This window comes from Vombatus ursinus, unplaced genomic scaffold (genome assembly GCF_900497805.2).
Source record: "Vombatus ursinus unplaced genomic scaffold, bare-nosed wombat genome assembly UNPS02014165.1, whole genome shotgun sequence".
Classification (NCBI taxonomy): Eukaryota; Metazoa; Chordata; class Mammalia; order Diprotodontia; family Vombatidae; genus Vombatus; species Vombatus ursinus.
The window spans coordinates 71535-85917 of NW_020953943.1; the positions used below are offsets into that span (position 1 = coordinate 71535).

Here is a 14383-nt window from a genome sequence, read left to right on the forward strand (position 1 = left end):
CACACACACACACACACACACACACACACACACACACACACACACACGCCTCTGCTCATAGGAGGTGCACAGTAAGGGCTGTTGAATGAAATCAGTGAATGAATAACTTCAGTAAGATTCCAGTGTCCTTCTGGAGGGAAGCAGGAGCCCTGCCTGCTACTGTTGTTCTGCCTAACCTTGGCTCATTGTGTCACCGAACATGTTCTTGCCCCTCCTCTACGTGCCTCAGTTTCCCCCTCCATAAAATTAGAAGTTAGTCCTGACATCACTAAGGAGTCACCCTTCTCTGAGCTTCTGAATCCTGGATCTTTACTTCACTATTATGTGACATGGGGGAGGGCGGGCACAGCTACATGACCTGCATCACCCCCCCTTCATGACCCCGGAGCAGCTGACCTGGGCCGTGCAGGGCTCCCATCCTCCAGGGAGCCCCCAGCCTGCAGAGCTAGAGCCTGGGTCATCCTTTCAAGGCGGGCAGATCTTGGTGTGGGGGGTGGTGTGTCCCCAGGGACCACACCGTCCTCCCTGGGTACATGGTTCTGCAGACAGAAAGGAATTCCCTGGTCTCAGGGAAGGAGCCCCTTGACCACAAAGGTGCCCAGTCTGACCTTTGGTGGGACAGAACAGGGACTTAGGTGGGATTTCTCTGGTCTGGCCATGGCTCCCTGGGGCCTCACTTGGAGGGTTTTAATTCTCTTCATATTTCCTGGTCCTCAAACTGCAGGAACCACTTCCTCCCAGTCTGGCCCAATAATGTCTCACAAGGACCCCATTTGAGAGAGTTGGGACCTCATAGCTCTGAGAAAGATCCCTGCTTATCCAGAGAAGTCACTTCTCTCCTAAGGTCTCTGGGGCTTGCAGAGTCCCCACTGGGCAGGTAGATATAGAAACCCCGTGGGGGTCCCCAGTTTGTGGGGAAACCTGGGCCTAACGTCAGGACCACTGACAAATGACCACCCTTCTCTGATCACCAAGGCTAGGCAGTCTCTTTCTTCTGAAGCTCCTTCAAAACTCCAGGCCCTGGGGAGTGGGAATCCAGACAAGCAGCATTCCCATTCTCCTGACTTCAGGTCAGCGCTCACCCAGGCCCTATTTTTTGTGGGACTTGTGCTTTCCCATTCTTGTAGGCTTAGAGATGGAAGTCAGACTTTGCTGTGGGACGCTGGGATTGGTGACTTCCCCCATCTGGGTCTTGAGATACTTCTGACTCACTAGGGACCACCTCTTTCTGAGGAGGAGCCTGGCTTCTTCACCATGGGGGTACCTGCATCTTTCTGGACCCCATAGCCGGGGACCTCACCCACAGGGCCCCCTTGGGGAGTGTTTGAAACTCCAGAAGACTATCCTATTTGGAGGAATGGCCATCTTTGCTGTGTGGTTTGAGTAGGGGGGCCCTTCTCTGACCCAAGTGGGTATCTGGAGATCCAGGTCCCTAATTGTGGGTTTCGGAGCCCTGAAGTCATCCAGTTTTGAGAGAGAGGCCACATTCTGGGTGTGACCCCTGACAGGCACCAACCGTTGGCCCCTCTCTGAGAGCCAAGGGGACCAGGGACTCACAGGCTTATCTGCCGTGTTGCTAGTGCTGTTGGCTGGGGCTTCCCGGGCAGGGCTGGGTGGGGCAGGGCGAGGTGTAGAGTGACCAGAACTGGGGGGTGAAGGGCTGGCCAGGGTCGACGTAGTCAGGGAAGGTGGAAGGGAGCAGCTGGCCCGGTAGCGTCCCAAGGAGTCCAGGCCTGAACCAGACACCCGGCTCTCCAGCTCTTCTGCCCGCTGCTCTGTCGTCTCTTTCTCTTCCTGGATGAGCCTGGAAGAGAGGAGCACAGGAGCCCAGGATCAGGGTTCAATCCCTCCGGTTTCTCGGAGGCAGCGTCCTGAAGGGAGGGGGAGGGGCTGTGGGAGAGGCAGCACCCAGACCCCCTTCCTGCACCCTGGACTCGCACTTGATTTCCTTATTGATGGCCTCGAGCTGCTCCTGCAACATGATAGCGAGGGTCTGCACGTCGGCCTGCCCACTGGGCGACAGCAGCTCGGGTCCGAACAGGCCCTCAGGCTCGTCCTCGTCTGAGCCCTCCAAGTCTGCCTCGAAGGAACCTGCGCCAGGGCCTGCCCCAGTCCCGGAGCCAGAAGAAGATTCCCGGCCTGTCACTCGCTCCGCCCATTCCTGAGCCTGAGGGGAAAGGAGCTGTCCGTTATCTCGGGCGCCGCCTCCTCATTTGCTTGGTGATGGGCACTGTCCATCAACCTAAGACCTGCCCCCACCAGCCTAGACTCCCCATCTGGTCCAGGAAAGGAACTTGGGGTTCGAAGGCTGTAAGGTTGTAGGGGGTCAAAGATGGGGGTATCATCGGTGACCGCCTCTTCCTGCAGCCCCTCCCCTTGACCGCAAGGGTCTCCTCCTCCGAGCAGTCCCCCGGGAATCAGACCTTGGCGGGCTCGTCCTTGGTCCCGGGCCAGCGGCCCCCTCTCTTGCCAACCCGGCCTCCGGGGCCGCCGTAGGGGTCCAGGTGGCCACCCGAGGGTAGTGTCGGAGCCTGGGAGTAGCGCAGCTCCAGGGCGCTGCCTGGGAGGGACCTGTGGCGGATAAGGGAGAGACACAGGAAACAAGGAAAATCCTCCAGATCAGCAGGTGGAACAGGGAGAGGGCAAGGGCATTGGTCATGTCAGGCGCACAAGCCGGGGCTAGGACCTCTTGTCAGTGCGAATTCTCAGCGGCCTCCAAGTTCCCAGGACACAGAGAGTGCCCCCAAGCATCCCTAGCAGTCTCTAAGATATGAGACCCAGCTCCTGGCTGCCCTCGGGATGAACGGTGAGGAAAGTGAATCCAGAAAAGGGAGTAACGGAGAAGAAACAGGAAAGTCCTTCGGGAGCTGGGAACAGTCCCTCAGCTGCGGCCCCGAGGGAACTTTCCCCACGCTGTCCTTTCCCAGCTCCTACTCCCTAAGGCCCGACCCCCTTCCCTCAGTCCTAGCCCTTGGGGACCCAAGCATTTCAACCCCAGTCACTGGCCCTGGGGGTTCCCAGGACTCACCTGGAGTAGGAGGAAGGCGGCCGCCCCCGCAGCTGGTCGATTTCCATCTGCATCCGCTCCATCTCTGCCAGGAGCTGCTCCTGGGGGACAGGGAAGGGGGCACGAAGGGGGGGCTCAGCGCAAAGACCCTTCCCCCTAACCGGGCTCCACCTCCTCTTCATCCCCCTTTCCTCTCAGCCCACGGTTAGGGTTCAACCTCCTCGGAACTCTCCTGAGCCCCCCCCCTTTCCCGGGAGCCCCGCCCTCTTTCCCTCTTGGCTCCGCCTCTTCTTCATCTCTTTCCAGGCCCCGCCTCTCCAGGCCCGCTTCTGGTCTCACCTTGTTGAGCAGCAGCTCATCCTGAAGCTTCTTCATACTAGCGATCTCCTCGCTTAGTGTGTTCTGAGGGGAGAAAGGTTAACACCTGGGTCTCTGAGCAGAGCTCTGAGCGCGGCCCGGGGCCTTTCATGTTCTCTCTCTCTCTTTTTTTTTTTTTTTTGGCTAGGCAAGGGGGTTAAGTGACTTGCCCAGGGTCACACAGCTAGTAAGTATTATGTGTCTGAGGCTGGATTTGAACTCAGGTCTTCCTGAATCCAGGGCCTGTACTCTATCCACTGCACCATCTAGCTGCCCCTGATGGGTCATGGTCTGGTGGTGCATGTGGACAGCCGTGGGCCACTTCTTTTGCCTACCTCTCTGGAAGGGACGCCCTTGCTTGGGGATCTGGAACCTTATCAGAGTGTCAGCTAGGAACCCCGGGAAAAGATTGGGAAAGTCAGGCAGACCCCACTTTCTGGCTCGCTAGGGATAGGCGGTTCCAAGGGCCTGGAGTATTCCCAGCCCAGGGGAGGAGTGCGGCTGTTCAAGAGAGGACAAGATGACCAGTCCCCATACCCTCCCAAGGGGTCACGGGATAGAGAGAGGCTGGAAAGAGGGAAGCCCTGGAACAGGAGGAACAAAGTTTTCTGACCCCTCCCTTTTTCTTTGAATCCTCCCATTCTCTCCTGTGGGAGACTAGAAATGAGTGGGAAGGAGGCCAACTTCCCACAAGCTACCCATGATGGTTTGGAGGGGGTACCCTGCCAGTCACCCCAACTTGCAACTTCAATATCTTCTTGGACTTTCCAGTCTTTACTATCTCCTCAATAGCTCCCGGGTGGCACCCTAGTTCAGGACCTCCCCCATCACCTCTCACCTTGACTACTGCTGTCACTTTCTATTACTTTCCCTGCTCTGTGTGCCTCTCTCTCTGTCTCTCTGCCTCTCTCTGTCTCTCTGCCTCTCTCTGTGTGTCTCTGTGTATGTCTGTTTGTCTCTCTTCATCACTCTTTCTCTCCCTTCCAATTAATCCTTCACAGAGCTTGGAATCTGTAACTTTCCTCAATTTGATGTCTGACCATGTCACTCAGTAAACTCTGGGGCTCCTAATGATTCTAAGAGCAAGAAAAAAAAAATCTCGCATTTAAATCTCTTCAAAACATATGGGACTTATTGTACCTTATGCGTCTGTCCAGCCAAACTGGCCTTCTCATCTTTCTTTATACATAGCATTCCATATCCTACCTCCATGTCTTTGCATCGGCCATCCCCCATACCCGGCATGCTCTTCCTCTTCACCTGCGCCTTTTAGAACCCCCCTTTTCATTCAAAACCCTCATGCGAAACTTTCAGCATGAGGCCTTTCCTGATTCCTCCTCAGCAGCTATGCCACCTTACCAGAATCCCTTTGTATCTTTTTTTTGTATATATCTATGCATGTATATGCTGCCCCCCCCCCCACTAGACTGTAAATTCCTGGAGGGCAGGGTTGTCTCCCTAGGTCTTTGTATCCCCAGTGACTGGCACCGGAGGCGCTTAATAAATGCTTGTTTTTGTTTTTGTTTTTTTGGATGGATCCAGGCACCACGCGGGTCTCGTGGAGGGATTCATGGCACAAGCATGGGGCGAGCCGAGGACGCACCTTTTCCTCGAGCGCCCCCATGCGCTCCTTGAGGTGAAGCTGCAGCCGCTCGTTGGATTCGCTCAGCAGCTTATCCACGGTGTCCGACAGACGCTTGTTGTGCTCATCATTCATCTTCTCCCTCTGCCGGGCCTGGAGAAGGGGCTAGGCGAGCTGGAGCAAACTGCTTCCACTCCTCCCAGCTGCCCCTCCTCTTCCTTCACTCCCCCCAGTCCCCCTCTCCTTCCAGCTTTGCCTCGAGCCTTCTAAACCCACCCGCTGCAGCTCCTGATTCTTCTCTTCGAGCTGTGCCTCCAGCTGCCTCAGGCGTTCCTCGAAGTTACCATGCCGCTCCTCTGCCTGCAGCGGGGAGACACTGAGTGGCCTGCCCCTGCCTCCCCAGGCCAGGCTCTCCAGGGGCCAACCTCAGACCCTCCGCCCGGAGCCCCTGCCCCACCTTGCTGAGGGCCGCCACCCTCTGTGCCAGTTGTGCCTCAATCTCGGGCAGCGTTTCTGCCTTCTGCAGTGTCTGTGCCAGCTTCTGCTTCGCATCCTCCAGCCACTCCGCTAGCTGGCGACCCTTCTCCTCGCTCTGCAGAGCAGGGGGCAGGGGGTTGGGGGGGGGAGGCACCACTGGACTGAGACAGGCCTACATGCTCAGGTCCCACCCCTGGCTTGACCCGGCTGGACAGGAACTCCTGGCTGGCCACCATTAGGTCCAAGCCCATCCCCAGGTTCCACTATAGCAAGACCCCCTCCTGTTGGGCCAAGCATTGCCCCAGCCTCCTCCAGGAGGTACAGGAACCCTAAAGTGGCCCCTTCCTTGTGTAAGCCCTGCCTCCAGGCCCCACCTGGCGATACAGAGATTCCTTGCTGGCTAGCTCATTCTCCAACTTGTCATTGGCATCATGAAGTGAGGTGGCTTCACGCTGTGCACTCAGGTAACGCTTCTCCAATGTAGTGATCCTCTCTTCCATATCCTCCCTCTGTGCCAATGCCTGTGGGGAACAGAGGTGGCTTGGGAAATGGAGCCTCAAGCATCCCCATCGGTCTCCTTGAGAAATGCTGAGGACCATAACTCCCAGCAGCTCCTGGAGCCAACAAGACCCAGAATCAGGGGCTCTTGCAATGGGGAATATAATCCCAGGCCAGGAAACAAAAAGAAGCAAGGAAACATGCATTTTTAAGTACCTACTATGCTCCAGGCTAAGTAATTTACAAATATTATCTCCTTTCATCCTCAGGAAAACCCTGGCAGGTAGGTGCTGTTTTGCAGTTGAAGAAATTGAGGCAAACAGAGTTAAGTAACTTGGTCACACAGCTAGTGAGTGTCTGAGGCTGGATTTGAACTCGGGTATTCCTGACCAGGGGCCACCTAACTGCCTAGACCAGGAATCTTATAGTACCAGTCTGAGGAATCACAGGAAATGGTGCCCCTGAATACGGAATCCTTTCCTAGACTCTCATGGAAAATGTAACCTCCTCATTCTGCCTCTAGAGGGAGTCAAAAGTGATTAAAACCAAGAGTTTACAAGCCCCCGCCCACGTGTAGTTTATTCCAGGATCAGGGAGTATTTAAGCTGCATGCTTAGGCTGAGTTCAGGGCTGGCTGCTGGCTTGAGAAGGAGAGAAGGAGGCAGGCAGAGCAGCCAGGACTATCTGAATCTCACTCACCTCCTTGAGGTCTCGCTGAAGCTTGAGGCCAGCCTCCTCTGCTTTGCCCAGCTCCCGATGGGCTGCCCCTAGCTCTTCCTCCAACTGTCCCATCTGGCGGCAGAGGGCAGCCAAGCGTTCCCGAAGCTGCCCAGTCTCAGCCCGTTGTCTCTCCAGGGCCTCTTCTAGCTCTGCCACCCGGCGGTTGGGCTCCCCCACGAGCCCGTTCACCAGAGACTGTGCCCAAAGAGGACCAAGACCCAGGAGAGAATGAGAGAGACAAGAGAGAGTCACAGGGAAGGAGGGAGAGAGAGAGAGAGACAGAGACAGACAGAGAGAGACAGAGACAGAGAGAGACAGAGACAGAGAGACAGAGACAGAAAGACAGAGAGAGACAGAGAGAAACAGAGAGAGACAGAGAGACAGAGAGAGAGAGATCAACAAGACAGAAACTCCAAGAGAGCCACTAGAGAAGCCAAAGAGAGAGACACGGGCGACAGAAATATGGAGAGGCAGAGGGTCAGAGATATCGAAGGAGATGAGACAGAGACAAAGATGGGAAACAGAACCTGGCGATGCAGTTCAGTAGAGATTGGAAAGGCCACTGCACGGGGTCGCAAAGGGGGCATGGGGTCATTAAAACGTAAAGACTTATGTGGGGTGATGAGGCCAGTAAGATTGATGGGGAGGGCACCTCTTACATGACCTGGATGCCAAGGAGGCCTCACCTGCCCATCTGATTCTTTCCCTCCTTCATCCAGTCCAGAACGCCGGCCCCTGGACAGCTGCTCCCTCAGATTTAGGGACTGGAGGAGAGAAGCAGGCGTCAGGGACTCCTGGTCAGACGATGGCCCCCTCCTCTTTCCTGCATCCTCCCTGCCCCCCAACCCTGCATCATCCCAGCCAGACTCCATTCCCATTTATCCCTGAAACCCTGGCCTGTCCCCACCTCCTGGCCACTCAGCTCCAACTCTTCTTCCAGCACAGCCACCCGCTCCAGGGCTAGTCGGAGCCGCTCCCGCACCTGATTGAGGGAACAGACAGAAGTCAGACTCCGCCCCCCCCTTTGCTCTTCACCCCTTCCCAGAACTCTGTCCCCATCTTCTGAACCCAGATCGGAGCTCCCAAGCCCTGAAGCAGGGCTCCATTGGTCCTTAGCCACGCCCTCCATTAGGCCCCGCCTCGTTCCCGTCCTCTGGGCGGAACTCCCTTAGCACCTCCCCCATTCTGCTTAGGTCCCGCCCACCTTCTCATCCAGTGCCTTGTGATGCTCGAACAGAGACTTAAGCGCCTTGAGGACTTCGACCTCAGAGGAGACCCCAGCCGGGGACTGGGCCTGACGCTTCACGACCGTCATGCGTAAGGAGCGCTCGTGTCGGGACACCAAGCATTCCAGGTGCTCCAGCAGCAGCTGAGGAGGCGATGGGGCCAGACGTCAGGGCTGCGATATCCCCCTCAGAAGCTGCGCTGGGATGCCCTCCAGCCCTCCTCAGCCCCATTCGGCAGTCCCACCCTGGGGTGCCCCATGCCTGCCCCTGTAGCCCTACCCGGGTGTTGTTCCGCTCGGCTTTCAACTCAGCAATTTCCTCCTCCCTCTCCAGCAGCTGTTCTCGGCACAGGTTCAGCTCCTTGGTGAGGGCAGCAAACTCCTGCCCAGAGCCAAAGCCACCACATTCAAGTCCCTGTAGTCTGGTGAGGCCCCATCAGACCCCCCCCCCCACCCTCCTGACCCCTTTAGCTCCCAACCTAAGCTTGCCTCCTCCCCTGGACCCCATCCAAGAAGACAGCCCATGTGCCCAGCTGGGTACAGGATGGGACATCTTCAGATCATTTATAGCTCCATTTTAGTTCTGGTCTCATCCTTGGACTGGAATATCTGCCCCTTCCCGTACTAGAGGCCTCACACTAACACCCATCCCCCAGCCTTTCCTGGCTGAGCCTGGACCCTTAATCCTAGGTAAAGTTTGGTACATTTCCTGTTCATCCTTAACTGTTGCTAGTCATGGGAATCAGGCCTGGACTGATTTCCTTCGTATAGAGAACTCCTGACAAGAAAAAGCCCTCTAGTAATGCAGGTCAGCCCCTTCTCTGAATCTTATGGTCTTGGTGAGCTGCCTAAATCAGGGTCAAACAGCCAAGTGATCGTCAGAGGTAAGCCTTGAACTCAGGTCCTCCTGACTAAGACCAACTCTCTACTCACCAAGTCAAGCTACTTTTCAAATGTAATTTAAAATAATTCTGGTCTTATCCTCTGATTAGAACGGATCATAGGATTAAGAGCAGAGGGAGGAGACTTAGAAATAAGCTAGTTAAACCACTTCATTTTAAAGATGAGAAAACCCCTTCCCAGAGAGAGAGTTATCTGGCCAAGACTTCCCAGGGAGAGGGTAGATCCAGGAGTCAGACTGGCGACCTTCGACCTCAAAGCCAGTGTTTCCCACTGTCCTCTAAGGCTTCTCACTCTCCCCATTACTAAATACAATCTGGTGCCGTTCTTTAGCATTTAATGGAGCACTTATTTCTTCCTAGCTCGAGAATACTCTCTCCCCTCAACCGGTCCACAGCTAGCCAAGCCCATAAGGAGCCCTGTCCTCACCCCCACCAGGGTCCCCATACCTGGGGCAATGCTATGCTGAGTTGCCGTTGCAATGAATCCTTCTCGTGGCCCAGCTCACGAAGGCGCAGCTGAGCCGTGGCTAGTCCATCCTGGGCCTCACGAAGGGTCTCCAGGAGGCGCTCACGCTCTGTGAGCATGGTGACCATGAGACGCTCCAGTTCACCACCTGCTGCCCCTCCCGCCTCCTCTGGGCCCAAGGCTGAGCCTCGCCGGGCATCCTCGCTGATGGTCGGCATCACCTCGCACATCATGGTGGCAGTGCCAGGCCCACCAACCGGGGGCACTAAGGAGGAAGGAGGAAGAAGCTGGAATAAATGCAGAGGGGGAGGCTTGGTATGAGGTACAGGAAGCTGGGGGGGAGGGGCACTACAGGACAGAGGCCAAGACAGTGGATTAATTATGATCAATTGTAATTTAATATAATCAAATCACAGGATCATCAGATGATATTTGGGCCCCTTAGAGAGATCTGATCTCATTTTACGAATGAGGAAAGTGAGGCCTAGAGAGGTGAAGGGACTGTCTCAAGGGCACACAGGTAGAAAGTGTCCCTGAGTTCAAATCCCAGGGGTCGAATTTGAACCCAGATTCTCTTAATCCTGATCTGATCCTTTCAGGTTCACTCTTCCAGGTATCCAGCTCCCTCAGGGACCCAGTAGGAATGAAACAAGGGGCGGAACTTCTAGGAAGGAGTGGGTGTGGCCTTAGGAATGAGGGGAGCCTGTCTATCCACCCTGTAGTGGCATCAGGTCAGACGGGTCTGGTTGGAGGGCAGGAGGGTGGAGGAGGACAAGACTTTCACCCTTCTCTTTTCTTGAGCAGTTCAACCGGTTTGGGGAGTCCCAGGGGCCAGTTCTGCCCCACCTGCAATTTGGATCCCCAGGCACTTGGCTCCCTGAGGATGCTGGAGTTCTGGGCACTGGGGTTCCACAGATGGGTGAGAGAAAAGAATGCCTGTGCCCCCAAGAGATTGGCAGCTGGGTCCCAGACAGCTAAATTCTACCGTCCCCTTCCTCCTCATACTTCTCCATCCAAACATCACCAAAGAATAGAGCCTGTATATACTTCCTTCCAGGGCACTGGCCCCAGTGTCTCCAGTAAGCAGAGCACAGGCCTGAGAAAAGTGGACAGTCCCAAGACCAAGGACATGTGATATTCAGGAGGCCCAGACAGAGAAAGGGTTCTTGAGTCTAAAGTCCATAAAGTCAGCCTGGAAACTCAAGAAAGCTTGGGGTCTGGCACAGGACCCAGCACACAGAATGCATGTACCTGAGGCATAACTAGAACACAGGACATCGCTAGGATGCCAGGAACATGACACCGCTAGGATGCCAGGAACATGACACAGGACTGTGACCTGGCTAAAACATGACATACAGCTGAGACAAATCCAGAATATGGCACACAGCTGGATCATATATAAAACAGAGCATATGGCTAGGATGAGTCTAGAACACAGAAAGTGGGTGGAACATTCAGAACATGGACATATATGGCTCAGCCCTGAGGATCTACCTCCCCCCCAACACACACAAATATCCCTTTAAGGCCTTAAGTGAAGGAGAGATGATGGCTGGAGTGAGGCCATAGCCCAGGGTGATGATCACTCAGACCCTGGACACCTGGGGCTGGGCCTCTGTAACATGTCAGACCAGAGAGAACATCTAGTTCCCTGAGAGGCCAAAGGGACTTGGGGAAGGGACGCCTGTGTCCCTAAGGAGACAAGGGATGGAGGCTTTGACGCCTGCCTCCCTGAGGGGAGGGGGGCAGGTGGCTGCGGTCCAGACCTCTAGATACTGGATGGCTCAGAGCAAGCCTAGAGACTGGGAGCTTGAAGGAAAAGGGGGACGGGAAGGTCTAGGCAAGCCGGTTTCACCATGGACAGCTCCAAGACTGGGCCTGAGGCCAGAGCCTGCGACCAGCCAGATCATCCCGCCTAAGGGCCTGAGTCGGGGTTCTAGAATAGGGCCGCTGGCCAAAGATGGGCGGAGATGAATGAGGCGGGTGCGGCCCGGGGGGAAGCCAGGACGCATGGGTCGGGGAGAAGAGAAAGATGGATGTGGGGGAGCAATACAGTGGGGGCTGGGGGAAGGGACCACAGGCTCGCTGAAGGGATAAGGCTGGGGCCCGGATGTCTGGGTCCCTGACGGATTCTGGGGAATCCGGAATGTCTGGGTCCCTGCGAGGTCCCAGGGAAGCCTGGACGCCCTGGTCCCTGAGGGACATCGGGGCAGGTAGAGAAGCCTGCCCGCGTCCCTGCGGGATGCTGGGAAGGCCGGGATGCCTGGATCCCTGAAGGATGTCAGAGCGAGAAGGGACGCCAGCCCGGTTCCTGCGGGATGTCGGGACTCCTGGGTCCCTGCGGGACGTCGGGGGGGCCGAGACGCCGGGGTCCCTGCGGGACGTCGCGGGGCCAGGACGTCGGGGTCCCCGGGGCTCCGTCTCTTACCTGATCGGGCGACGGCGCTGGGGCTGCGGCGGGGGCGGGGGTGGCGGGAGCCCCGAGGAGGCCGGGAGGGGCCCCCGCCTTCCTGCCTTCCTGCCTTCCCTCCTTCCCCGGCTCGAGGTCTCGCTGTCTCCCCTCCCTCGTTCCCTCCCTCCCTTCTGCTCTCGCTGCCCGCCCGGCGCTGTCTCTGTGTCTCGGCGTCTCTGTGTCTCTCTGTCTCTGGGTTGCTGTCTCTGTCTCTGGGCCCCGGCTCGGGCTCCCCCCGTGAGGCCGCAGCCGCCCCCTCCCCCGCCCCCCCCCGCTCCCCCCAAAATCCAGCAACCCCCTCCCTGCACTCCCGGGGCCGCGGCCCCTTTAACAGCCGCCTGACGGACGGCGAGCTTGAGCCAATGGGGGGGCAGCACTGGGCACCGCGCGCCCAAGGGATCCTCCCCTCGGTGGGGCGGGCGGGGGGCGGGGGTGGTGCCGACCAATGAACGTATTTGGGGGGAGTGGCCCCACTTGGAGCCGAAGCGATGATGTCACCGCCGAGGAGCGCGAGCCCGAAGCTCCCCCAGCCCCTCCTTCGCAGAACTCGGGACCGCGCTGCGGGGGCGGGGGCGAGGAAGGAGGGGAAGGTGCGGGGATTCTCCCATAATGCACTGCGCCTTACCCCCCCCCCCCCAACACCGAGCATCTTCTGTCCGGGCGGGGAGCCGAAGGCGCGGGCGTTGATTGGATGCTGGGGGAGACCCAAGGCGAGCGGGGGGTTCTCCTCCCACAGTCCTGGGGGTTTCCCCCCCTCAGACCAGAGGCTTCCTCCCTCTGCCTATGGGCTCCCCCTCCCACACAACACCCAGCCCCCAAGCCTCTTCCCTTGCTCCAAGGTTCTCCCCACCTCCAGCACCTCTTCCCACAGTCCTCGGGACTCCCCCCACGCACTCAGGGCCTCCTCCCTCTGAGTATGGCCTCTGCCATGCGACTCTGACTCCTCTCCCTTGAATATCCCCTGTCCTCCAACATGGACCTTCCTCCCTCTGATTATGGCCTCCTGATGAAGACCTGGGGACCATTCCTCTCTGACATTGTGGCAGGAAGGACAGACAGGCAGACACAGAGCGGGGAAAAGAAGAGCTTTAAATAGGGTCTAAGGAAGGACTGGGCAAATAAATACTGTACAGAGGGACCAGAATGGGGTAAGGGGGAGAGACGGTTCATAGGCAAGGGTTGAAGAGCAAGGAGTCGAGCCAGGAGAGCTCAGCCTCGGGACTCCAGAGATCTGTGGGGAAGAGAGAGAGGGAAAGAGACCGTGAGCAGAAGGAGCTTGGTGAACCCCAAATGGCTTTGTAGGTCCAAGGGCTATCAAAGCAGGAATCATAGCCCATATTTCAGTCCGTTCATCTCCCCCTGAGGCAGTCACTACAAGCCTCATTGATCTTGATTTTGCTGAGGAGGTAGACTTGGAGACATTAAGTGCTTTGCCCATCTTCACTTAGCTAGTTAGTGTCTCTAATAGGATTCAAGCGCAGCTCTATCTGGTTCCACATTCCCTGACCTCTGGAGGACTTATGGAACTCTTATAGCCTCTGCAAGCTCTCAGAAGGATTAGTAGAGATGGCATGACCTGATCCAGGGATTCTTAACCTGGAGTCAACAAATAGACACCCTGCAATAGGTCTGTGGTTAGATGTTGGGGATCCTGGAACTTAGATGGGGAAAAATCAATTCCATCTATCTTTTCACTAACCTCTACCTTTAATTTAGTCCTTCCTTCTATTGTGAATATAGGCCAAAAACACGATTCTGAGAAGCCTTAGCAGACTGAGCCAAAAAATGTCAATGACACCCACACAAAAGGCAAAGGGCTCTAGACTTGAAGTCATGAAGACCTGGATTCTATTCCATCCTCTGATATCTATTAGCTGTGGAAGCAGCTGTTAATTGCTCTGAGCCTCAGTGTTCCCTTTGTAAAATGGGGATACAAAGACCTGTAGTATTTGTACAGTCTGTTAGATCATGATCTTCTCTAGAGCAGAGGCCTGGCTTTTCTTTTTGCAACACTTCGAACAATGCCTGGCACGTAGCAAGCAAATGCTTCAGAAATGCTAGTTGTCTGACTGAATGACCGAAATACCTACCTCTCTGGGCTATTGTTAGAATCAAATGAAATCATGAATGTAAAGTGGTAGATATGAGTCACTGCTATTGTCGGGGCCTTGTAGGTTCTGAAGGGTTTGGCAAACTCTGAGGGACTTGAAAAGGCCTGAGGTGCTTTGCAAGGGCTAGCAGAGGCTTAGTAAGGGTCAAAGACCAAGGGGCTTAGAAGGGTCTAAAGGATTTCTTCAGCTTGATAAGGGCTAAAAGTTATTGGTAAGGGCTAAGGGAAGAGTGGTTAATGGGCATAGTAAGGGTTAATGAGCATAGTAAAGGTTAAGGGGAATGGTAAGGGTTAGGGGGGAGCTTGGAAAGGGCTAAGGGGGATAGCAAGGACTAATAGGGACTTGGCAAAAGTCAAATGTGGTTTGGTAAGACTTGTTAAGGGCTCAAGGGTCATGGTAAAGGCTAAGGTTGGCTTGGAGAGGACTGAGGAAGATTTGGTAAGGGGTAAAGGAGCTTTGGTAAGGGTAAAAGGTTATGATAAGGGGTAAAGGGCAGCATGGTGGGTGAAAAGGCTTGGGTGAGGACTAAGGGGCTTGGTGAGAGCTGAGGGGCATGGGAAAGGCTGAGGGGCTGGGTGAGGGA

The 14383-nt window shown here is 56.0% G+C and overlaps 2 protein-coding genes across 6 annotated transcripts in view; both read right to left on the bottom strand.

Annotated features, from left to right (window-relative positions):
* PPFIA3 (PTPRF interacting protein alpha 3) overlaps positions 1–11683 on the bottom strand; it is a 17930-nt gene extending 6247 nt beyond the window's left edge. For 3 of the 5 annotated variants that reach the window (XM_027859289.1, XM_027859290.1, XM_027859291.1), the window contains exons 1-16: positions 9216–9467; positions 8147–8248; positions 7846–8010; positions 7549–7623; positions 7328–7405; positions 6621–6836; positions 5798–5944; positions 5404–5538; positions 5223–5306; positions 4968–5099; positions 3347–3409; positions 3029–3108; positions 2424–2571; positions 1941–2167; positions 1558–1804; positions 397–539 (exon numbers count right to left, since the gene is read on the bottom strand). In XM_027859289.1, coding sequence (XP_027715090.1) covers positions 397–539; positions 1558–1804; positions 1941–2167; positions 2424–2571; positions 3029–3108; positions 3347–3409; positions 4968–5099; positions 5223–5306; positions 5404–5538; positions 5798–5944; positions 6621–6836; positions 7328–7405; positions 7549–7623; positions 7846–8010; positions 8147–8248; positions 9216–9467 — 2294 coding nt within the window. Of the gene's footprint in view, positions 1–396; positions 540–1557; positions 1805–1940; positions 2168–2423; positions 2572–3028; positions 3109–3346; positions 3410–4967; positions 5100–5222; positions 5307–5403; positions 5539–5797; positions 5945–6620; positions 6837–7327; positions 7406–7548; positions 7624–7845; positions 8011–8146; positions 8249–9215; positions 9615–11665 lie in introns of those variants that run through there. The other 2 variants (XM_027859288.1, XM_027859292.1) reach the window with 2 other exon arrangements.
* A 1076-nt stretch (positions 11684–12759) lies between these two features.
* LIN7B (lin-7 homolog B, crumbs cell polarity complex component) overlaps positions 12760–14383 on the bottom strand; it is a 4835-nt gene continuing 3211 nt past the window's right edge. Inside the window, 1 exon segment of the mRNA XM_027859305.1 lies at positions 12760–12920. Coding sequence (XP_027715106.1) covers positions 12899–12920 — 22 coding nt within the window. The 3' untranslated portion in view covers positions 12760–12898.